Here is a 25,172-nt window from a genome sequence, read left to right as displayed (position 1 = left end):
ACTTATAATAGTTTAATGTTCCTGGGTTCTCTTTCCCTAATGCTGTTATAACTCCTTGAGTTTTAGGAATTGTGTTTATTCCTCTTGGCTTTTGAGGTCTTACCATGTGCCAGGTACTGTACCAAGTACACAATTTTGGGACATTAACCATATCCTTAAGACAGTAGTATCCTTTTCTTAAACTACCATTGGACTACAAAATAGAAAGCTTATACTTTCATTTTTCACTGGATTATTTGGGCAAGCTTTCTCATTAGTAGCTTTCATTGCAGCCGCTTTTCAGTGACTTATTTTCCTACTGATTCACAATTGCTTGAAAAATGACAGGTTTAAATTAGTAAAATGTCTAAGTCATTGAGTATTTGTGAAGAACTGCTGGATCCTTACTTTCCCTCACATAAAATATCCATTTGCTAGCCAACAAAATATTGCCGAGTGAAGGTGCTACTGATCTGAAGCATACATTGCGTTTATAATTAATGTGTTCATTCTTGGAATGACACACTGTAGACTTTGGAAACAGCTTTGTTTCCCTTGCTAGTTTGAACTTACTAAATGCACACTCTGCCCTCATCCTCTGCCTTTCCATTCCTCTGCCCTATCACCACCTTGTGCCATTCTTTATGCCATTGATTTTCAAACCTTCATTTAACAAACATTTTCTTAACCCTTGTTAATTGTTCTAAACTCTAAATTCGTGGACTCCAGTTGAAAGAAATTTTAATGTGGTTCCAAATTCCACTCGAAAGGGTGAGAAATAACCTTTGACAAGCATCTGTGTTATGCCAGACAATTCATATCCTATTTCATTTCATCCCCATAATAACCTGTCAAGCAAAGAGTAATAAAGGTAGTTACTCTTTAATGCAGCCTGCTACAGAGTAGGCCTGGTACTAAGCACTTTTGTACAACTCTTAGTTGCTTCTCGCATAACTCTAAGATGTGAGTTTTATTATTTGTAATTTACAAAGAAGGAAGCGAAGTCTCACGATCATTAAATGACTTGTCAAGCAGCTGAATGATGAAGCCACTAAATATGAACTAATTGCAGAAAGATGATTCTCAAGTTTCTTCCAAGAGTGCTGGATAGAGTTGGAATGCATATTTCACACATCATTATGTAACATCCTAATTTTAGGGTGCTGACTGAGTTTGAGACCAGCCCTCCTCAATAGTCATTGGCCTGACTTGGGATTTGTGACATAGACAGAGCTTGGGGCTGTGGGATTTCCTGGAAAGATGGCTCTGTGACTTTATGCTCTGCTGTGTATAGCACAGAACAATGATAGAGAACTGTAAAGACAGAAAAGCAGGTAGACTTAGTCAAGGTCAAAACAATTCTTCATCTTTGAAATACAAAAAGGACTAAAACTTTAAGTGGTTCTCAAGGCTGAAGTGAGGGATCTGCCGGACTCTTCCCATAACACGAAGTGATAAGTAGAGTTTCGTGCCTATGAGAGAAGCCAGGCCTGCTTTCTAAAGCAAGGTCTGGAGGCTGAGGGTATGACTCAGCAGTAGAACACTTGCGCAACAGGCACAAGGCCCTAGGTTCGATCCCCAGCACCGCAAAATACTACTTCTAATAATATTATTGATATTGGTAGTACTATATTATAAAGTTAAATAAATAAAATTAAGCAGGGCCTTGAGGGACTTTTTTCTTGCTCTTAATAAGAGACTAAGGAAAAGAAAAGTCCCATGGTTGGGGGCTGGGGATTTAGCTCAGTGACACAGCTCTGGCCGGGCAAGTGCAAGGTCTTGAGTTCAATCCCCAGTACGGGAAAAGAAAAGAAAAGAAAAGAAAAGAAAACAAAAGAAAAGAAAAGAAAAGAAAAGAAAAGAAAAGAAAAGAAAAGAAAAGAAAAGAAAAGAAAAGAAAAGAAAAGTCCCATGGTTGACCACTCCTTGGAGCTGGAGTCTTTTAGCTGGAAGGCTAAAGGGTGGGACCAGAGTCTCAGTTCTGTGATTTAAACGAGCCTCAGCTGCATGCTGGGTCTGTGATTGAGTGCACATCGCGCTCCTGTCCTGCGGCACAGGAAATGCTCTCTGAGAGGCTGTGCTCCAGGAGCTGGGCAGGGCCTGGCAGAAGCCATGGCAGAACTGCTCTGAAGGGAGGAGTGACTATGGAGAAGAGCAGCTTTCACCACAAATGCACTTCAGACCCAGACTCTGAAACACGGTGAATGAAACTGGTACTAACAAAGCATCAAGAAAGAAAAAAAAAAAAAGTCTGATAAAGAAGCCCAGAAAGATAAATCACGAATGATTTCCACTGAGAAGAGTGACAAGGTTTTGAAGCAAATACAGGCAAAGAAGAGAGAAAACCCAAGAGCAAATGAATGTTTCAAATTAGAAATGCCACGAATGAAGAGTAGTCATTGAAATAAAAGCTTTGGTAGACAGGAGAAACAGGCTGGACAGAGAGGAGAGAGCAGCAGTGGTTTGGAAGAGGACAGAGTTCGTGTCTGTCACAGCACAGACACTGCTTTATAAAGTATGCATGAACAAGCAGGTCGGGTGCAGGCAGGGCGGCCGGACAGGCTCCAATCTGTCTGACGCAAGTTCTGGTAGACATGCGTGAGAGTGTGCGAGGGAGCCTCAATAATTGAATATTTTTGATTGCTGAAAATTGTCCGAATTGAAGACCTACATGAGACATCAGATTGAAATTGTTCTTTAGTATCAAGCAGACCAAGTAAACATAAGCATTCTGTTAAAAAACGTGGCAATAAAATCACAGAACATTGAAAGCAAAAGGAAAATCTTGAAATCGATGCAAGGACTGCAGGAGCCACTTCTACCCAATGGATCTCTGTCTAGGACAGGGGTTGTGACCCCATGGCACGCGTGCCGCATGAACTGTTTGTATCATTGCCGTCTCTGATCTGGGGTCAAGGACTCGGAGACTAAGGCCAAGGTGGCTGGAAACACTTTCCTTTGTCCTCATAAGCTATTTTCCTGCCCTCGCAGGCATTGCACAGTTCTAAGAAAAGCCTCCTTTCAATTGTAATTGTAAATTTACCTGCAAATGATCAGAGGATAAAGTCCTAGGAAGGAAGAAGAGTAAAATCCCGGCCTCCCTTAAGGTTTTCACAACCTGTCTGATTTGTGATTTGTGTTTTTTTAAAAAAAGAAATTTCACAAAATAATATACAAAATGTAGACCACTTGCCTAGCATGCACGGGGCCCTGGGTTCCAGCCCTGGATTCAAAAGAACAAAATCAAAGAAGTTTGTAAAGTTACTTTTAACAACTAGGCACAAATTATTTTTCATGCCTAGGAAGTGAGGTGGTATAAAATGAACGGTATAGGTGGGGTTAATCAAGTTAGATTTAGCACAAAAAAAACTACATATTATGAATTACCTTTTTCACTTATTCTCTCTTATTATGAAAACATTAACAAATATACTAGATTTAGTAATTTTTAATTTAGGTAGCCATATTTTTTTTCTCCGTGTATCACTTATGGTTTTTTTTTCTTCTGAATCTTTTCTTCTGAATCTTTTCTTCTGAATTTTCTTCTGGAAATGTAATGCTTTTTCAACTCCACAAACTCAACATGTATTGCTTAGCAAAAAGGAAATTTACCCATATAGCTACAATACCATTGTCACATCTATGAAAATTATTCCTAATTCCCAATAGCATCCAGTAAGCAGCTGATATCCAGATTCCCTCAATTGTCTCAAAAACTTGTGTGTCACTGTTTTCTAAGGGAGGTCCCACGTATCACATTTAGTAAAGTCTTTCAGTCTTCTGATCATAATCTCTTCTTTTTTTTTCCTCAATGACGCTGACATTTTTGAAGTTAACAGACCGTCTCCCTTGAAGAATATTTTGGATTTGCATTTTCTCCCCTGGTAATATTTGTTCCTCTATTCCTGTATTTAATAACATTGGACATTAAGTCTAGAAGCTTGATTAGATTCAGATACTCATTTTAGGTAAGTTTCTTTACTGATGAAGTCCTACTTTATATTCTGCCACACCAAGAAGTACATAATGTCAGGGTGCTCCATTACTAGTAATATTAGCTAAGTAGTCTGGTTACAGTGATTGCCATTGGCTAAATTCACTGTAAAGGTACATCTTTCTCTTTGTAGTGATCAAAGGATGAAATTGAACATCTCAGGATAATTTTTCTCCTGATAGTTTCTACATCCATAAATAATTACTTATCTGGACCATTTTGTTTGGCATTGCAAATGGTGAATTTGTAGCTTTATTATCCCTTCTACTGTTATTCTTCAGTAAAGAATTTCCATCATCAAATAGCTTCTAAGTACACATCTCTCTGAAAAACAAGGTGCATCTGATCCTTTGATTACCAATTTTCAGAAGAAGTAATCTATGTAACAGTCACCTGTAATGGTGGCAACTGAGATTTATTTTCTGCATTTGGGAATTACTATGGACTCATTGATCCTTTTTATATATACATTCATTAGTTTGTTTTAAAAAATCAGAGAGCCATGCATAGTGGGGTATGCCTATAATCCCAGAACGCTGGGACACTGAGACAGGGGGATGGAAAGTTTGAGCTCAGCCTTGGCAATTTAGTGACCGTCTTAAAGTAATTTAGTGACTATCTTAAAATCTCACAATAAAGTTTTTTTTAAAAAAAGGGGTGGAGTTGTAGTTTGGGGCAGAAGTCATGGGTTCAATCCCTAGTATGGCAAAAAAATAAGTGTACTTTAAGAGGCTGGGGATTTAGCTCAGCCGCAAAAGCGCCTGCCTGGCAAGCGCAAGGTCATGAGTTCGGTTCCCGGTACCGGAGAAAAACCAAAAACAAAAAGTGTACTTTAAAAAATATTATTTAAAAACATTTTTTAAAATTTGGTGACATTAAATGTGAAGTCTAAGTCTTCATGGAATATATATGAAATGGAGAAGGATAGAGTTAATCAGAATAATTTTTTAACACTATACATTGGTGAAGATCCTTAATCATTTTTTTTTAGTTTATAAGATGCTTTTCTCTGAAAGCCTCTGAGTACCTTAACCAGAGTATAACTGAAAACAAGAATGTCAAAAAGGCACCGTTAAATTGTTCTCAAAATCAATCAGAAATAATGAGGTGCTGGGAAAAAGTTGTATCCTTGATAATTACATCTATCAGTACCAGAAAACAAAAGAGAACAATCAGGAAATGACAATCCCACTCCCAAGCAGCACATTTAAAAAGGCTAATGAAAAAAGTCTCTTTTAAAAATTGTACTAAATTAGCATTTCAAGTCAATTGACAACCTAAGCTTTGCTGAAGGCCAATCTGAGCCCAAACAATAGAAGTTCTGTTTCTACTTTTATCTGCTTTTAAAAGAAATGATCTCCCTTGACTTTTTTTGTTGTCTCTTACTGGAGGTTATAGTGCTCCTGTACTGTGCAAGAGTCAGGTCACAACTGGAGTTTGGCGCTTCATTTGATGTTCTGTTTATTAAGACAGTGACCTGGAGGAAGGTAACCTGGATGGGAAGTTGTTCCTGCCCCTATTTTCAGTCTGGAAAGGGGTTAACATCACTGTTGTATTAGACAAAGGATTCAATCTGCTCTCTACCGCCAGAGCCTAGCATTAGAACTAATGGGTGAAAGTAGTGGAAAAGCAGATTTAGGCTTAGAATTAGGACAGATTCCCTTGTAATCTCAGCTGTGCAGAACTGAAATGAATTTACCTCCAAGTGAATGAGCTCTTCGCAGGCAACGCTTAAGGGGTTACAACTCCCTTCCTTAAAAGAGGGTGTACGGGGGTCTGAGATATTTTGAGAGGTGTTTTAAAGGTCATTTAAATTACTTTGTTAAAAACTGAAGGTGACAGTAAATTTTACATCATGCTTTTCAAAAGCAAGCCCACAATGCGGCTCAATTTGCTTACCTTTGTTTTGGGGAAAGGCAAGTGTGAGGGAGTGCTCGGGCAGCAGATTTTTAAATCTGTAGTACTTTGTTTTTGATCACATTGAATTCTTATCTAGCTGCACATTTAGGAGTTTGTAGATAAGAATATGGCTTTGTTAAAAGAGGAAATAGTACTTTAGGCACTGTTTTAAGTGTGGAGAGAGTTAGAATTTGAATTATCAGTAGTGACAAGAACATTTTCTTTCAACGACAAAAGAAAACATATGCATAGATCTTTAAATGTGTCACTTCATTTTGCAGATAGTAGTAAGTGCTGAGGTTTTATTATTTTGGCTTTTCAGTTGATTGTATTCTTTATTATTAGACCAGAAGTTAAAAAAAAAAAATAATCCTCTAGTATATTCCACCAACATATTCATCACTCATCATTTTTGGAGACAGTTTTGACATAGAGTATGTTTTACTGTGCTAACAAGAGAAAAGACTAGCCATTAAGTTTATGTTTCTTTGTTTTTCAGCAAGGTCACATATCAGGAATAATGCTAGAAGTATGCTAATAAACAATATATAATGTAGGTCATCGGGGAGTAAGAAATATTTTCTAACTAGTTCTAAAGGGAAATATTGTTAAAAAAAAGGGATAGATGTTATTTACACAACACGTGTTGCTCTCTATGTCACCATGAAAAGCATCTTGTAAACAGCTCAGTGTAGTAAATCTTCCTTGGTGATTGCCAGAATGTTGGAAATCTGTGTTAGATTTAGATTCAGCAAAGTCAGTTCACAATATGCCTAATGTACAAACACCATTAGATTATTTAGACAGCTTCCCCTGGAAATACACCTATACTGCTCTGGTTTGAAAGGAGTATTTTTGTGGCCATAGAAGATAATACTATGTGAAATTATAATGCTTAGGAAACTTTTACTAATAGCATAATAATTTCAGTCTCAAGCAAAATGACATCAATTTTTGTGCTTACCTTTGATTTTTTATGATCTATACAACTTGTTATTTAAAATTAATTGTAATTTACCAACTAATATTTCCTATTAATATCACTAGTAAAATATTTTAATGACTTCAGATAATATGAGGATTCTGTAAAAATGGTTATAACCAAATATTGTTTATAGAAATTTTCAAATGTGATTTTTCTCACATTTGAGAGATTTTCAAATGGATTATTTCATAGTGGTTTGTTTTCCAAGATGTTTTTAATTGTAAATATTAAGTTTCATCACAAAAGAATTTATGTAAGTATGTAGTCTAGAAAACTCAACAAATACTTTATTTATTGAGTTCATCTAATTAGAATTGGCACTCAGTAATAAAGATGTGAATAAATCATAAGAGCTTCTTTTTTTTTTTTTTTTCTCTTTAAATCAGAGAGCCTAACATTTAGAATTAAAAGAGCTTGTCTCTCTGGGATACTGTTATATCAGGTAATCTTTCTACCTCTCTGGGCTTCAGTTTTTCATTTAAAGTTTGATAATTACAATAAAAATTCTGTTCTGTCTACTTCATAGGACTGGTAAAAGTAATGAAATAGTGTTAAAATACTCATTATATGATATAATTTCTTTACAGAAGAAAATATATATTTAAATGCTAATACTTAGTAACTTCTACAATGTTAACTAAATTTCAGACTGGCTGCAAATTATAATCTCTGACTCTTTTATATAGATTTCATGACTCTTAACGTATTAGCCATTTTACTCCTAGATCTCTAGAAGCAACAACACAGTTATTTTGGTCAGAATGAAGTTGTGCCTGATCCTCAAAGACTTTGATTTCTGAAACTCAGCTGTATGTTACTTTTTTCCAGTACTGAGGATTGAACCCAAGACCTTTACAGAGCTAAATCCTCAGTTCTTTTATTATTTTTTATTTTGAGTCAAGGTTTTGCTAAATTGTCAAGTCGTCCAGACTGAGGTCAAACTTGCAATCTTCCTGCCTCAGCCTTCCAGAATACTAGAATTATAGGTGTGTACCACCATGCCTGGCTGTGTTGGAAATGTTTTAAATACTAAGTTCTTTGAGTTGAAATATTTTTTTAAAATATATTATTGCACAATGAAGTGTCTCTGTTTCTTCCAAATGTTTACAACATAAAGTGTAGTGTTGGGCTCAAGCTGCAGTCTTACTTTGTAACTCATGGTCCTTTGCCTAAGCAGTCTTACAGTAATCCAGTTAACAATGTATATAAGACCAGCATGTCAGAGAAAATACCATAAAAATGGTGTTTAAAAAAAAACAAACAACTGGTTTTTCTTCTGGTACCAGGAATCGAACTCACAACCTTGTGCTTGCCAGGCAGGCGCTTTGCTGCTGAGCTGAATCCCCAGCCCCAAAAATAACAACTGGGATGAGGGAAAAGAGAAAAGAAAGAAGGGAAAAAAAAAGTAATATATATATATATATATATATATATATAAAATGAACAGTTAATGTTTAAATGTATGATCAACCTTACATGTCTATATTTGTTTACCTGAGTATCCAAATTGAGGATATCAATATGTAATACACCAACCATTGTTAATTTCCTATCACCTTGTCTGAGAGTCTGTATTGATTGTATTGTTTTTGTGTTATTTTCTAAGTGTATGTGTGTTTGTTAGGATGTTTTCATTCTTTTTTCTTTAAAATATAAAAATAGAAAACAATAAAAGAAATAAGAAATAGGAAATGCCTATGTCTAAGTAATCCTATTTGTACTTGTTTCCTCAGAAGAAGACCTATCAGTGCATCAAGTGTCAGATGGTTTTCTACAATGAATGGGACATTCAGGTTCATGTTGCAAATCACATGATTGGTGAGTAAAGCTCTCAACGTTCTTATAGATACATTTCTTTCCTACTCATGTACATCAGTGCCTATATAATTAAACAGTGTTAAAGATGAATTAATTGTTCACCCTTCAATGGATTACCTAGGTATGATTGATTTTTTTTTTGTTATTCCTATTATTAGACCTGAGAGGCATTAGCATGTTTTATTTTCTGCAAAGGCTAGTTTAGGCTTCTGTGGAGGATTATATATCTACTGCCAGTCAAAACACAGGTGATTAACAAATTAAACTTCTAATCATTTTTGCATTATTGAAAACTAACAGGAATGGTTAATGAACTGGATGTGAGCTTTCCATAGAGTTTTAGACAGGTTTTAATTTCAGATGCTGTTATGATAATGGCACTGCTGTGTGTTGCTGAAGCATCTTTGTATCAGAATCTAAAGTGGTGAGTTTTTGTGATAGGGAAACATAAATAATTTAAATTGCCATAAAATAGTTTTATATGAATGGTTTCAACAGCCTGGAAATAATCATGATCATAAAGATCATGTAAAGAATTTAGTCATCATTTTTTATTTCCCATCAAATTTTCCATAGATCTTTATAAAAGTGGTTTGGGGAAAGATTTCTGAAGTCTTTCTGAGCCAGTGTTTTTAGGATTTTACATTTATTACACAAGCTAGAACTAAAAGGATAATTTTTTCACTTATTCGTATTGTCCCATTATCCCTTAATTCTTCAGGGGATACTCCCTATTTTTTTAATTTGATAAGCACTTGGTAATAACACTAAGAGTTTTACCAGCCAATTAAACTTTGTCAAGCAGATCTTTTTCTACTAGTAAAATGACAATTGCTATTACTTTGTACTGCCTTTTTTTAGTCATTTGTGTTCTTATAGTATGAGAGTTTATTTCATACTCACACCATGGTATAATTCCATAAATAATGGTGATATATTATTCTAAAAGTTCAATTAACATCATGCTCTCCTATTGTGAAACTGTGTAAGACAGGAAGAAAGTGCAACCTTTTAGACTCTTAGTTGGTTTTTAGGGGGAAACAAGTTTCACTATACGATGGTCAGAAGTGTTCTAAGAATGCTTCAGCAGATGGATTGCTCCAGTATGTCATTACTGATGATTAAAACAAGCCATAATAAAACTTCCTATGTTTCTGCATAAATTAATGAAGATAAATTCAGAAGCATGTTGGAAAATTGATTAATAGTTTTTCAATAGGATCTACTTTGTAGTTTTCGAATGATGGGTCTTTAGGAAGATGATTGCTTATAAAAGACCAAGTGCTTAATTGTGTTAAAAGGAGCATATACATAAGAGCTGAATTACTGATCACTTTGTCTCTGTGTTTCCAGATCTAAGCATGAATGTATTAGTGATTTTTTATATCTATTGGACAGCGTGTTCTTCTGTGAGGCAGGATAACAGTGACAGCCTTTCTAGGCATTCAGAGGGCAATGGTGACATGTAATGGGATGGCCACATAAGGCGTCTATGCAGATTGTCTGTGGTTTTGGGCTCTGAAAAATTCCCCAATTTTCAAAACTGCTTTTGTTGAGAGGGGGTACCAAAAATGAACTCTTCTTGCCAATGACAGAGGTCAGTTTTCCCCCTTTCATTGTCTTTGAGTATTGTCTGTTGGTGGTGATCATTCATGATTCTGCTGGTGCTATGGTTTGAGATGGATTTGAGTGACATTTTGCAGCTAATGGAAAAATTTAGTAAAATTTAGTGTGAGTTGCTTCTGGCTAGCTCTATTCAATGTTAGTGGTTTTGCTTCTAGAATTATTATTTATCCCAGTACCCAGGTGAATGAGTTGAGTATATGTTCTATACAATATTAATGTTCTTCTGCACATGTAGGGTCTGAAGTAAATATTAAGCCCAAGAGGATTTCTTAATTTTCCTATTTTAGTACCATTTGGCTCATAGCCTTCATCACTTTGCCCTGGCCTTTCTTTGTTTGAATTGCCTTAAACCCTTCTCTTTGTATTTATCTTACATTCCTTGCATCATTAGTGCTTTCCCAAGGCCTCCCCCGCCATGTTCTGGTGTGTTAATATGACACTTACTTCCTCTTGGGATCTGAGCATTTAACATTCACCTTCTATCAGAGCAACATATTCCACTCCTCGCAGAAGGCCTGGCTATTTAATATTCATGCTATTTTTAATAATAAAATATGGCATTCTCTTGCACTTGAGGCCTAAACAAATGAATAGCATCCATTTAATTGTTCTGTTGACCATGCATCCAAGTTCTTAAACCCCACTTGCCTTGTTAATATCTAGAGAGAGAGAACGAGAAACAGGAGGGTGTCACAAAAGCTAAGATATCCTTTTGTAACATCCCAGTGTGATACTTAGTCTTTCAAATGAGGCAGGCAGCGTTAGTCTGTTGGCTGAAATACCTCCATCGAGGGTAGGTATTTTTAGGTTTTGTATCTGTGTGTGTTTTCTGTCTAATCAAAAAATAATCTCAACTAGACATTTAGCAGGGGAAGGGGGATTAGGGCCTATCTCAAAAGCCTCTTACTCTTTTTGTTAAGAGGGTAGATAGTGTTTTTACAGATTTTGTTTTATATTTCAATCAGTCTAGAGGAAGGATTATGTCACCTGATGGAAAACAAGATCTGCAGGATGACCCAGTGAGGTATCACTTAAAATTTCTTCTTTAACCAAATCATTTGCATTTGTTTCTGTGGGGTGTATATATTTTAAAGCAATTTCAGGCAACTTCTAAATTTCTTTCTGAATGTGCTGGTTTCAGGCTCTGAGTTTGGGAGTGGCTCTTGTGAATGAAAAACCAGTGCTTCTACCATATGGGAGGTACTCTGTGTAAGCATTATTTTGTGGCTAGGTGTGGACACATGGCCTGAGTCGCAGGAAAAATTACTGAACAAAAATGCATCAGGTATTTGACTTATGTCTATTAAGGTAAAAACAGAACTTTACTCTCCACAACACAGTTTCAGTAAGAAATCAGACCAGTGACTATCACATACACAAACACAGAGCTACAAAACATTTTAATAGCTTTCCTTAGGGAAAAGATTTACACCTTTTAATGTCTGTGCAGATAAGAAAATTTTTCTTGTCTTCATTTTTTCATTTCACATGATTTACATTGGTTTTAACCTGAAAATACAAAAGGAAACCATTGGCTATTATGTCCTTTAATTATATTCATCTTTCTCTTTTTATCAGCATGGTAAATATTTATTGTGGCTTTTCTCTTTGAGGTTTCTATTATTATTATTATTTGATATGGATTAGCAACAATAGAGATGAAACCAGAGAATCTAAACGTATTTAATCCAGCAAAGGGACTGCCTCATATAAAATTATGGGGCTCAACAGCAGTAGAGTAAATTTGTAAGTGCTCAGAATAAAAGGCTGTTAGGCATGAGATAATATAAAGAGATGACATTGCCAAGAACTATTTATGAGAAGCTTAATTTTTTCACTCTGATAATTCTTGACCAATAATTACCAGTCTCTAATTATCTATTTTAGTTAGAAAGAAATTTCGTTCACTATGGAGGTTGGCATTGCAACTAGCGCATAAATCCCCAAAGAGACAAATGTGTTCCAAACAGCCCCAAACAACTGTCTGATGAAACATAGTGAGCAAATTGTAAGTGGCTGGTGATAGACAACCAGCAGAATGCTTGCTGTGGAAGGCCAGGCCGCTCAACAAAGAAATGATCAAAGGGGAGAAAGGCCATTATCCTTGGAACTGATTACTGTAACTGTGGACTTTGGAAGACGAGTGTAGCCCTGGCCATTCTCAGCCCTCCCTCCCAAAGTTCACGGACAGAGAATATGGAGGGAATGGAGTGGGTGCAAATCAGTTACCTAACAATGACTTTGAAGAATCTAATTAGAAATGGATTTTCAATTTCACTCATCTTTTCATGTTTTTATATGGTTCAAAAGATCAGTGTCACAGTGACCAAATTGTATGTAAGGTGTCAAAATAACCTGTTTCATGAAAAAAGTAAGAAAAATTCAGAAATAATAACTAATGAACAAAGCCGGGACAGTTCAAGGATGATGTGAAAACATTTTAAAGAAACAAATATATTTATCTCTTAGAAAAGCAAAACTAGAATTTGGGGTTGTAAGTGATAGCTAGAACAAAAACAGTTGTGCAAAGATGCTGTTATTCAGATCTCTAATATTCAGTGTTTTCTAAATAATTATAACTTTTAATAGGCTGTGAAAGGACAACGCTTCTACAGAGCATGACGTTTCAGTGATGTGAAGACAAAAAGAATGCAAAAATCAGTTTAGACTGGGGCAGTGAAACTTTAGTCTGTTCTTGTGGCCAGTGGCATTCATGTAATCTGCAATATTTTAAATTCCCAGAATCACAAATGGGACTCTTTCCCTTTCTTTGCCTTAGAGGAGGCCTACTTTGTGACTAATCTTCACTATAGTTTTGCGACATTCAGTATCAGCTTTGAAACATTTCAGTGTGAGTGCGCCTACTTTAGAATAGACAAAAGCTAGTATTTGGGGTCTAGAATGGATTTGGATCTCACGTCTTAAGGGCAAATAGCCAAAGATCCAAATCTCCACATGGGAGGATAAATGGCTGTATTGCTTTTTCACTCTGCTTTCACTGAGTATTTTTAAAAGAATGCATAGAAATAAACCCACAATAATGCCCATATCTATATATGAGCATGTATATGTGCATATATATGTGTGCATAACCACACTATCCTAAGAATTTCAAAATCATTGAGATTCTTTGGAACCTTGATTTATATTCATTCTAAATGAGAAGACTATTGAGTTTTGGGGGATTTTTTTGTTGTTAAAAAAAGCATCTTTGATTGCTTAAAAATTCAGTGAATTAAGAAACAAGCATTTGGTGTTAAATATGATAAAATACTGGCTTATTTTATCAAGAGCTGGATTAAAAAAGATGAAATCTGGGCAGTTTAATGGTAACAGAAAGCTACCCTCATGTGGGCAATGCTGGCTTATTTGAAAAGCCCATAAAGGGTTTCTACATGGACCATACAAAAGGGATACTTTCTCTTTAATAGCCATCTGTACAGGAGAGATGAGAAGTGGGCCAGGTCATCTCTCCTCAGCTGTCATGATATTAACGTAGGTAATGGAGCAAGCTCGGCATTCTGCTGGGTGTTGTTTTTCATAGATGTTCATCGATTTACACAGATAATTCTATTTATTTCTTAGAGTTGGTCCAAGTGAACCAGGCAGAATAACAAACACCAAAGCATTTCAAATGACTTTATCTTTGTTTGCAACGTAACTTTTGTCTAAAAAATGGTGTCACACCTACTGTGCAGATGGCTGCATGATTTGTAAACCAGCCAAAACATTTAAACAAATGTGTGATCTGGGGATAGATTAAATAAAGGATAAAATGGAGTGTGGGCCACAAATTCTAATAATCAGATGATTTTAAGTTGTGTGCAGTGCGGAGCGATGGTCACAGTGATAGCAGGGAAAGCTTGCCAATGACAGCAAGGTGCCTGATAGATCTCAGGATGGAGCCTGTGGCCTGGTAGGCCTCAGTTTGAGAACCACACATTTGCTGTACAGCTGGCAGCTCTGTATGGGGACATCAGATAAAACTTATGTAAAATGAAGTGTTATTGCTTAGTATGAAATTGTTCAGAGAGGGAATTTGCAGACAGTAACTGAAAACAGAATTCATGGTACCAATGAAGCAGACTGTAAATATGAAGAGGGTTTAATTATCTGCGCAATTTAACAAAAATTCAAGATGTATTCAGAAAGGACATCCGCAGGCATAAATATAACATAGCTCCACTGTTTATGGGGTACAAAGAGGGCCACAGGAACTTACCGAGCCTCGTCTATGATCAGCCTCCCTAAAAACAAAGACAGTTTAATAGAAAAGGAGAAAGACTTTTTGGAGGAAGGCAGAGTTTTCAAGAGCTCTTCTTGGATGTTTGGATTCTTGTTTTGTGAGCAATTTAGGATGCAAATCTTCGGGTCTGTCTCCTAATTTCTGTGTTCAACAATTAAAAGGCAAATCAGGATGTTTATCCTTGTGTGTGTTTCAGCTTCTGTCTAGCAACTTTGATTTACAAGAGTGAAAAAATACTGGCACTTAGTGTAGTTCCTAATTTACAAGCCCCAAAGAAAGGCTATTAGACATTTCTTGTGATGGTAATTTTCTGTGAGGCTGAGGATTCTGGCTGAGCCCATAGACAGATCCAAGATTCAGTTTTTTGTTGCTTTTTTAAAACATGCTTCCTTGAAAGAGCCTTCAGAAGAATGCTGCTCTCAAGGAAGTTTACTGGATGCCAGCCTGTGCTCCTAGGCTCTGTACAGGGACGCTAGAAAGGCAGAGAGGCTGCACCAGATGGATAGTGCCACTTGACTGCCTGCAACACAATGGTGGGGCTCCTGGTCTCATTCTGTCCTCATTCTTGACTTCTTTAGAATATGCCACCACTGTATCCAGTTTTCCTTCACTGATATGTTTATTATCAGGTGTGGGTATCTGCTTCTGAATGAAGTTTGCAGGACATTTCTGAATGGAGGGCACAGAAAGTCCCCAGCAATAAATAAAAAGAGTCCTCTCTCCTCGCCCCACCACACACACCGTGCCCGTACACACAGAGAGACTGTGACCTATTTCTACTGGATCCCTTTACGCACATGTGAAGGAAAGGTCTCCGATGACCTATTTCCATAGGTTTTTTCCTAGTTGAAGGGCCATTAATAGCAGTAAACAAAGGAGAGGGAGCCAATATGGAGAGTGGGTGTCGAACTTCAGCTGCTCATATTGTTGCATTTGGTGAGCTGACGGGGTTTCGTAGGTCACCTTTAGAATTATGCCTATGACAGCAGTAGCTACCTGCCAAGATGGCAAGGTATCTCACAGCTCTCGGCCCGGTAGGCCTCAGTCGGAGGGGCACACATTTGCTGTACAGCTGGCGGCTCTGTATGGGGCAGCCGTGTGGGCTGTTAGGGAGCTGGAAAGGAGACAAGCATGAAATTTCTTCTAACCCCAACTCTGTTTTTCTGTACTGTTGGCTGCTTCTCAGTTCCTTGACAAAAAAACCAATCAGGCACCCTTTAATCCGCCTGTGATTACCACTGGTATAAAAAGAGAAGCATAATGAGGAAAAATGCCTCGTTTTGTTGCCTTCAAAAGCCAACAAATTGGAGTTAACTTGACAGGAAGTGGCTTAATAATTAGATTATTTATTTATTCCTGACACATATCCCCCTGTTACTAGTCTCAGGAGACCCTGTAGATGGTACGATTTTCAAGCTGCCATTACTTCGCTGTCTTCTGCGAACAAAGAAGCTACTGTCTATCAGTCAATTAAATGCACTCTTTAAGCAGAGGCTGCGAAGTCCTCAATGGAGAGAGCCCTGGGACTCTGTGGCTGATGATTCCTTTCTCTGTACTGTACATCACACTCTCAACTGCAGTCCCCACAGAGATGGAATAAAGTCATGCATTAAAATATCACTTGTTGATTTGTTTGCTAATGAAGAGCCATTGAAATGTTTGTGTATTTCTATGGCAAAATTGTTGATAAAAGGGCCTGCTTGCCAGCATATCTGAGTTCATCTGCTGTGAGTGCTTATTTAAGAGTTATTAAAATTAAAGTCAACACACAGCAGAATGAAAAAAAAAAAAACCTGGAGAAAACAAGAGTTTTCCTACTCTTTCCATCAAATTCAGAGCCTAAAGCCAGGAAACGCCAAGAAATGGTGTCATTTCAATTCCTCACTTATAGTGCATTAATACAAACACCCTGTTTTCTTGGGCATAAAAATGTCTTTTTCAGACTATTTGGAAGCTCGACCTTTAAAGAATGAAAAGATATTAGAATCCCTCTGTGAGAATAATGTACTTAAAAATGTTCTTTTCCTTTTCTTTATGTTGAGTGGCATTTTTGAAGCAATGCCTTGAACACAAATGCATGTAGAAATTTTCCAGGAAGCTTAGTGGGGCTTTTAAAATCAAACTAATAAAATAAGACAAGTTGGACCCAATCTCACAGCCTCTTGGAACATACAGAACTATGAGCTTCTTTCTCTGTGTTTTTCTGTGTGTTGTTTCCCTTTTCCTTTTGCATTACTTTATTTCCATGTAAGTAAGTGGTTTCCGGTGGTAAAGAGGTAGGTAGTAAGTTCCTCTGCGGAGACCCACTTCCTGTTTGCTGTGTGGAAAGTGTGTCTTCACTACGCTTCTCTGGGCGGCCTTCGCTTGGCCTTCTATTTTGAGAATACATGTGTTGTCAATTTAAAGGTCTAGAGTACTTGCTAGGCTGGAGGACTTAGCGATATGACAGTACTCTGATGAACTATTCAGCCATGGTTCTGCCATCAAAAAGAGATACATTTGGAATTTAAACAGGGGCCACTGAACTTTGAAAAGTGTCCCCGCTTCCTTAGACTTTATAAGGGAGAGTGATCAAGGCTTTCACTATAGTTTTCAGAATTACCTGACAACAGGCTATAAAGAATTAATTCCAGCCTGCATCGGATGGCTGTATTTCTTGCTTCTACCCTGTTATTCCAAGTCATTTTGTTAGAAAAAGCTTAGATACTCGGAGGTGTTCTATAATAGAAAATGAATCTGAAACCCTTTCATTAATTGGTGATTAATATATTTCAGGATTAGTTTAAGCAGGGCTCTACCTCCTGCCCAGTCAAGTATGTTCTGGTTAATATCCAATTATCTGCACCTTCGTAGTTATTATGTCTTAATATTTCGGATATGATAACCAGAAACTTGAGAGTAATGCTAATGAGGAGCATAGAGCAAGAATTAACCAATGACATACTCAATGATCCTTGGTGAGGAAAGAATCTCTTTTCTCCCCCTTAACACATTGCTTCAGCATCTTCTGAGCGCTGAGTGAAAAGTAAGACTTCCAACTTCCGAAGGCAAGAATTAGACAATCAATCATTTTCTCTTTTAAATAATTTGACCCTGAATTTGCCGTGTGAATGTTCACCTGAAACGATTCATTTCATGGAAGATAAGAGAGGAAAACAGAGAGCCTGTGTATATCTTCTGAACAGGAAATGTCATATTCTTCATCTTTTCCTTTTAGCAAAGCCACAAGTTGTTACGCCTTAGAAGGATGTTTTAAAACAGGTTAATTTGGATTCCTTTTGCTATTTCACTTTTTACCTGCTACTTTTTCTTCTCTTTCCACCAAGATTTATCGCCATGCTGTGTAGAGATTGCGCCTCTATTCGGGTTTTTTCCACATCTGTTTACCCCTGTCGCAGTGCCACTGGGCTAGCCTGAGCTGCGTCTAGCTGTGTGGCTTCAGGAGTGCACTTGGGCTATTCCCTTTGTATGCTGTATTGTAATGAAGCAACATCAGTAAATTGCAGTGAAGGGTGATTGTTGCACAGGGATGACTACTACACCTTGGGGTCCATTTGCACCAGATTATTCTTTTTATTGTTATTATTACTTCCCATCTTCTTTACTCCCTTGCTGCCAAACTTGCTGTTGGCCACCAGTGCACTACAGAGGGGTTCTTGAGGAATGGCGCAGACATCTTTTGTTTTCTCTTAGGCGCATACCGATCACCACCCCATCCCCCACTGCAGCTATCCTAGGTGGCTTTTCAGTTCATTAACAATGCCACTCGACTTCATTTTGTAGGATTCCACTTCATCATCTTCTCAAAATAATAAATTGTAAAGAAGGAGGACACATTTCTTTGCCTACATCTTATACAGAAGTTATGAATCTATAGTCAAGATGGCGATTACATTTGTTCCTTCCTTTTAAATGGATTTAAGAATTTACAAAAAGGATCTAGATGGGATTACCACTTAAAGGCAGGGTTTATATTTTCAATATTTTCTTTTTTTTGTTGTTTTTTTTCTCCGGTACCAGGAACCGAACTCACGACCTTGGGCTTGCCAGGCAGGCGCTTTTGCCACTGAGCTAAATCCCCAGCCCCTATATTTTCATTATTTTCTTGGGTTTCCTTAAAACATACAAACACAAATAATGTGTACATTAGTAGTTTTTCTCTTCACAAATTCGTCTTTTTTCTGGTCCCAACCATATTCAACCAGTAACTAATAGAGTTTGAAGTCAGAGATCTTGTGTTCTTACTGAATGGAATTGTGAATGAGGTTTTTGACTGGGGAGATAATCACATGTGAATTTGGGGTGGCCGTCAGTCTCCTTGCTGTCATAATGGTAGTACCTGTGTCCTTTTTTTTTTTTTCAATTGTTAGTACAGCTGTTGTTCTGTTTTTCTTCCTGTAAGGCTGGGCTACTGTGCAGCATTCAAACTAAAATCTAGAATTAGAACTGACATACCTTCAATTGAACTATCAAGTCTTTTAAAACTGCTTGGCCATGACGCCAGTCCCACGCTATTTGACCGTATACACTTCCGATAGTGGGCCAGAGAGCATTGATTTTTAGCTGTCATTTCTACTGCACATACTGTAGAATTGAAATTTAAACCTTAATCCACTCAGTAATGCAATTAATTTTTAATGTGCAGTAATACTAATTGAAATAGCTTGAATTTAGTAAGTCACCACAAGACATTTTCAAAAGCAAGAGTCTCCACCGAGAACTGGAAGGACAGATAATCATTGTTACAATGTTTACTGAATAAATGCTCACTCTACAGGCCACCAGCAGGAAGTAAGGTTGCTTTAAATTAGGCTCTATTATACCTCTCTGAGAAGAGAAACATCTTTTCAGAAAGAATTTTTGCTTTCTACCCACTGTAAAAGATTGAAGAATTATGATTAACTTTTTAAAGGTGTAGGGTTAGTAATACAGTATCTTAACATAATGTATGTAAAAATAATATTAGCTAATTTTAAAGAAATCAATTAGGAGTAGTTGCAAATGAAGTCACTCATCAAGCACGTCATGGTCAGAAGCAATAGTCTCCATGGGTTGTCTCATTACATGACACGTATTTAAGAGATCACTTCCAGATTTGATGAATAGAGAGACTTTATCAGCTGTCTGTGAATCTGTTGTCTTGTTGTGGTGTATTTATATTCTGGTGCATCAGAAATATACCCTCTTTTCTTATCTTTCCAAGCTTGAGCTCTAACATTATTTCAAAATGGCCTTTTAAATGTTTTGTGAATTTTTTTGTTTTCTAGCCACAGTAACGCAAATTTTGCACAGTAAATCCAAATAGGTTTTCAGTCATTTCTTCACTAAAAAGGTTCTCTAACCACATTTATCTGCTGGTAAATGAGGACTTTTTAAAATGCTTCGGTTCTACTGATGAATGGGCTTGTGGAGTGCTCAAAATGAGCGCAAGCATTAACTTTAAAAAAGGCAAGCGCTGTATATCATGCTTTCATGGCTCTCACATTATAGTATTTAATAAGCCGATAGTGCTGTTAAATATTTAGTAAAGGTTCTCTCATAACCCTACCATCTATTCAAATGGGATTTTAAGACATTTTTGCAACGCATAAGTAAAAATGATGTTAGGGAACTTGAAGCAGGTTGTAGTGTGGTGTAGTTTCTAAATGAAGTGTCGGGTATTGTGGTACAAATGAGGTTAGCACATTCGTTCCTACCAAAACCTGAATCAATTCACATTCTTTGGATTAAGGGTAACCAACTGGCTTTCGTTTCTGCCATGATTAAGTCAAAAGCGCTGTTTGGGAGTGTTGGCATAGTGTATAAAAATGACATTATGATGTTTAAAAGAAGACCTCAATTGTGATTATCTTCAGCGTTCTCAGCTGAGCTTTATAATATTTTTTTCACTTATGGGGAGAGAGGATGAAAGAGAAATGAGGGAAAATCAATGTTCGTCCGTTCAGTCCATATTAGCAAATAAAGATGGAGGTGGCGCCTTAAATCTTCTCAGTTTGAATTTGGGTTTGCTGTGGTGAATACTGAATATTAGAAATCATTGTACACACTGATATGATGCATAGTGGATCATTTTTTGCCTTTTTATCTTATAATATTTGATAGTTATTATCTCAGTAACAATAATTCTTTTAATTTGGAATTAAAATTGCTTTCATAGAGCCTGCTGTGGAAACATTGCCCGTAGATATAACAGTGACTTCATTATCATTGTGTTGGGTTAGAATTCACATGTCACTTCTTCAGTGCTTACTAGTATTACTAGTTTTGAAGGTGTAAGGATAAAGGCTGGTGTTTTGCTCAGCTCTCTATATAATATGCGTTTGGTTTGTCTCAGAGCCTACTTGTTAGACTCTCAATCCTTGTCTTGTTTTATGTGCTGCCAGTGACCACAGTATTCATTCAGACTGCACAGAGATACATCTCATCTGTAAAACATGGCTTCCTATTCTTATTTGCTATTTGTATTCTCATAAGAAGAAACATAAGATTCACTATGATGGTGTGGAAATACATTTTGCTTTCAGATTATGTATATCACATGCATTCAAATCAAGAATTTCATAAGAGAGGATGGTAAAGGAGAGAGCTTTAGGTGTACAGGAAGCAGAAGGAAAGGACAGTGAAATGGACTTTACATATAGGCGTGTTTAATATGCAGTGCTTGATGTATGTTGACCTCAGGTTATGAGAGTAGAAAATCCCATTTTCCAGCTTGTTTCAAATGTAGTAAAAATGCTGCTTCAGTTGCTTTATGCTACTCACATTGGGAAAGGTGCTTATACTGTGATAATTATCATCAAGGAATATTAATGTGTTCAGCATTTGTAACCCAAAAACTCATTATAGCTTAAGCTGTGCATCATCTGTGAAGAGAGAACTTTGCCAGAATTCGCTCTTCACAGGGGTTGCCTCCTGCTTGCTGTGGAGTGGTCAGAGTACTGCAAGAGGTCACTTAGGCTATTTTTGAAAGCTGAAGTTTTGCAATTTTTGAATCACTACCTTCTGTCTAAAGAGCTTATCGCTGTTCCCTCAAAATGCCCTCCTTCTAATTGACTGTGTAGTAGAGTGCAAAAAATAATCGTATTAGATAAATCAGAGGTAAGTGTATATCGTGATGTTGCATGCAAGAGGGTCAGCACGTGTGTTCCATGCCAAGATAATTGAAGTGTTTGTGTCTCCTCTTCCTTCAGTCCCTCAACAAAGGGATTCATTTACACCCCTTTCCTTAATGCAGGTGCCCTTGGGTTGCGGAGAGAAATGCCCCCACTGGGGCTCCATTTCCCAGCCCTCTGGCTGGAAACCCTGTAAATAAGACTGCAGGGTCAGCCTTCCTTTGTCGGCAGCAGTGTCCTTAATTAGTCTGTGACAGTCTTTCCTAGGAGCCTGAACTGTTCCTGGGATCATTCCTCACACATAGAAGACTTCTATCTGGAGCACAGATATTTTTGAATGTTTGCTTAAAAAATCATTCCCCGAGGAGGGGGTGGTATTGACTTGATGGAGCTGAAGAGTTCCGGGTGTATTGAGGATCCTATAACTTAACCTGATGAAAAGGGCTGGGAGGCAGCTCCAGAGACACTGTAGGTGGTTCGTCTCATCAGGAGGCGGTGCCCTCACCTGTAGCGGGTGGCTTGCTAAAAGGGAGCTGTGTGCCTGTGATGTTTTGATGTGATTAAATCCCATTATTCTCCCCACACTCATCTATTGCTTGTCATTTCCCATAAGTAACACTGCTCCACGCTCCATGTTATGGTTTGTGTAGGCCAGGCGAAGACTGCTAATACACACTTCTGTCAGGCTGTCTGGCTTTGCAGGACTGCTGCATTTCTGAGGTCAAATTGTGAACCTGGCCTTGCTCTTGGGAAGACTAGAAAAATATGTTTCATAACTTTCCACAGACTTAAGCGAGGAGAAGGAAGGGAAAACATGAAGCCCATAGGCTCCTTTTAGATGAGCTGTAAGGCTGAAATTCATCAAGCAGGAAAGCTGACTGTTGTTCGGGAGGAGGCGCGGCCGTGGGTGCAGGGTGAGTCCTCCACGAGGGCTTTAGGGGATAGGGTAATCATTCACATAGCCCAGCAGGCACAGACACACAAGCTGATAATCTGGAGGAAACTTGCTGAAATAGGAACTTACTTACCTGTTAAAATCCCTTCCATGAAGGAATATGGATAGATGGAGCGCCGTGAATTCAGTGCAGAAACTGCAGGCTGATTCCATCGCAAGCCATTTGTTTGGTGGTGATTGTGTTTTGTTTTGAATGCGACAGAACCTCTCTGTTATGCAGCAGAGCACTAATGCCCCAAAATGAATGAATGTCCTGAACCGGAGACAGATCCCCCGTAGTTTGGGACTGGAATGCTGACAGCAGAGTCGGGGCAGACAGCAGTGGCAGATCTTCTGCCAGGATGTAAACTTAATAATCTTCATGAATTTTGAGTAACTCATAACTCCACTTCCTTGCCCAAAGAAGCATTATGAAAAGATTGCTTCTAAATCCTTCAGACATTCTCCGCACCTATGATAGATGCCATCCTCTTTACCTTGAGGCGTTGGAAATGAACGAGAGGGGTTTTTTTGTAAGAGATAAAAATGTATACTTTAGGAGGAGTAAATTGCATTTTCATGTTTAAGTTCACTATTTGCACTTGATGTGGTGAGATCCAAATGTGAAGAATTGCTTTTGACATTATTTCTCTGGCTCCCGTGTCCCAGGCCACTGCATTATTATGCTGAACTGCACCGTCGCATGGGATAAATGTGATGCTGAAAGCCTGAAAATACTGCACTGTTGCATGCTATGTCCAGCTTGTTTGAGATAACCGTAACTTCTTTAATTACCAAAACAATTTAATTTACCCTAGTTATAATACGTTGAATAATACAGCATATTTTTGAAAGAAGAATAATCTTCCCAGTACAATTATTTTTAGAGGCCAACCAAGAGCATTATGTCTAAATGAAGCAGTAATTTTAACTTTCTCCAAAAGCTCGTGTTATAAATTCTGTGTCCTGTACTATATTATATAATATTATAAAGTACAATTTGAAGTATATTGAAGTCTTAAAATGTTATGACTGACTTGTCTTTCTTTGTGTATTAAGGTGTATGGTGTGCACATGTGTGTGTATGCGCGCATGTGTTCACATCTGTGTGAAGCCTGTACCCACTGCCAACCCCTTCCACCCCAGACTCACTGCCGCACTGCTCCCTATCTTGTGTTTAACGTGTTTCCAACAGCTAAGAGAGCTGGTACTAAAGTGAAATGAAAACCATGGAGCTTATATTGCAGTCTGATGTTTGAAAGAGAGATATTGGAAAAGGATGTTTTTTGGCTTGGCTCCCTTTTTAGATGTAATTGCTGCTTCATTAGGACTTGGAAGAGTTTCCTGTGGTTAAATTTAATCAAATGGCTCAGAATAACAAACTTGTACTCTCAGAATTCCAGGACAGTTCTGTATATGAAACTTGATTTTGTTAAATGTATAATGCACGCGCACACACACACACACACACACACCATCACCAAGTTTGTAAAATACTATAAGATACTATCTCAACCTTAAGTCTACCTCTCTTTTGATCCTTGATTGATAAATGATAGTGTATAGATGCATAATTCATAAGAACTACGTTTCAAAGGGTTTGGGGTTGGTTTGTTTTTGGTAAGAACCAAAACTTGAACCAACAGGTCTAGAGAAGTCTAGATATTTCACTTGAACAGGTATCAGTCGTGTGTCCTTCTGGACCATGATACGAAATTGTCATCATTACTCTTATACAGAGGAGGAAACAAGGCTTGCACAGCCAATACCCACAGACATCCACTAGCGTGCCTTAGTGTAAGGAGACCAACTCACTTTCTCCAGAGCCTTTCTTCATCACTCTTAACCAGTGCAGTGTACATCTCTTGGTATGTGCCCAGGTTGCTCAGTTTAGGAGCCCAAATTGAAGAGCTCTTAGCAATTGCTTTGCTTTCATTGCATCACGGCCAATATTAATGCCATTTTCTGGGCAATGAAATTTGACTTTGGTTTAGATAAAATATGACCTGTCCATTACAAATATTAAGTAAGGCTTTAGCCTACTTATTTTCTTGCACTAAAACCAACTACTTTAAAGAGCTAGAGCTAAGTTCAGAATTCTTTGGAAATAGCAGGAAATAGGCAATGAAGTGATAAAAATGGATAAGTTCAGTGTAAATAGACGTGAGTGTAGGACACAGCTGTATATAAGTACTAATGTAGGAACATACAGCGTAGGAGTGTTCATGGTTCTGCAAGGTAGCAAGTGGTTAGGTTCATATCTTTTTGAAAAATGAGTTGATAGATTTAAATAACAATAGCTTCGCTCTGAATGATGTTTAGAATCCGGAGTCACACACCTGCAGTGTATGAAAACATGTGTGCCAAAGACATATTCTAATAACACATGTTATCTAATTCCTGTCAAAATGGGAAATGGCTTAGAAAACTCCAGCATTTCTATAAGACTCTGTAGGTGTCCATACCCAAATTCAGTCCAAGAAGATTGTAAAGAGGGTCACATATTATTCGGCATTCATTTAACTATGCAAAAGGCATTGACATAACTATATGCAGCTGGACAGTACAATTTATGCCAT

General features: G+C 37.5%; 1 protein-coding gene across 1 annotated transcript in view; it reads left to right on the top strand.

Moving 5' to 3' along the window:
* Znf521 (zinc finger protein 521) overlaps window positions 1-25,172 on the top strand; it is a 270,519-nt gene that overhangs the window by 134,433 nt on the left and 110,914 nt on the right. The window contains exon 4 of the mRNA XM_005372725.2: window positions 8,591-8,675. Within this exon, the coding sequence (XP_005372782.1) occupies window positions 8,591-8,675 (85 nt within the window). The remainder of the gene's footprint in view (window positions 1-8,590; window positions 8,676-25,172) is intronic.

This window comes from Chinchilla lanigera, unplaced genomic scaffold, assembly GCF_000276665.1.
Source record: "Chinchilla lanigera isolate Chin_1 unplaced genomic scaffold, ChiLan1.0 scaffold00001, whole genome shotgun sequence".
Taxonomy (NCBI): Eukaryota; Metazoa; Chordata; class Mammalia; order Rodentia; family Chinchillidae; genus Chinchilla; species Chinchilla lanigera.
Note: the sequence above shows the minus strand (reverse complement) of the source record. Positions and strands in the feature narration are given on the sequence as shown.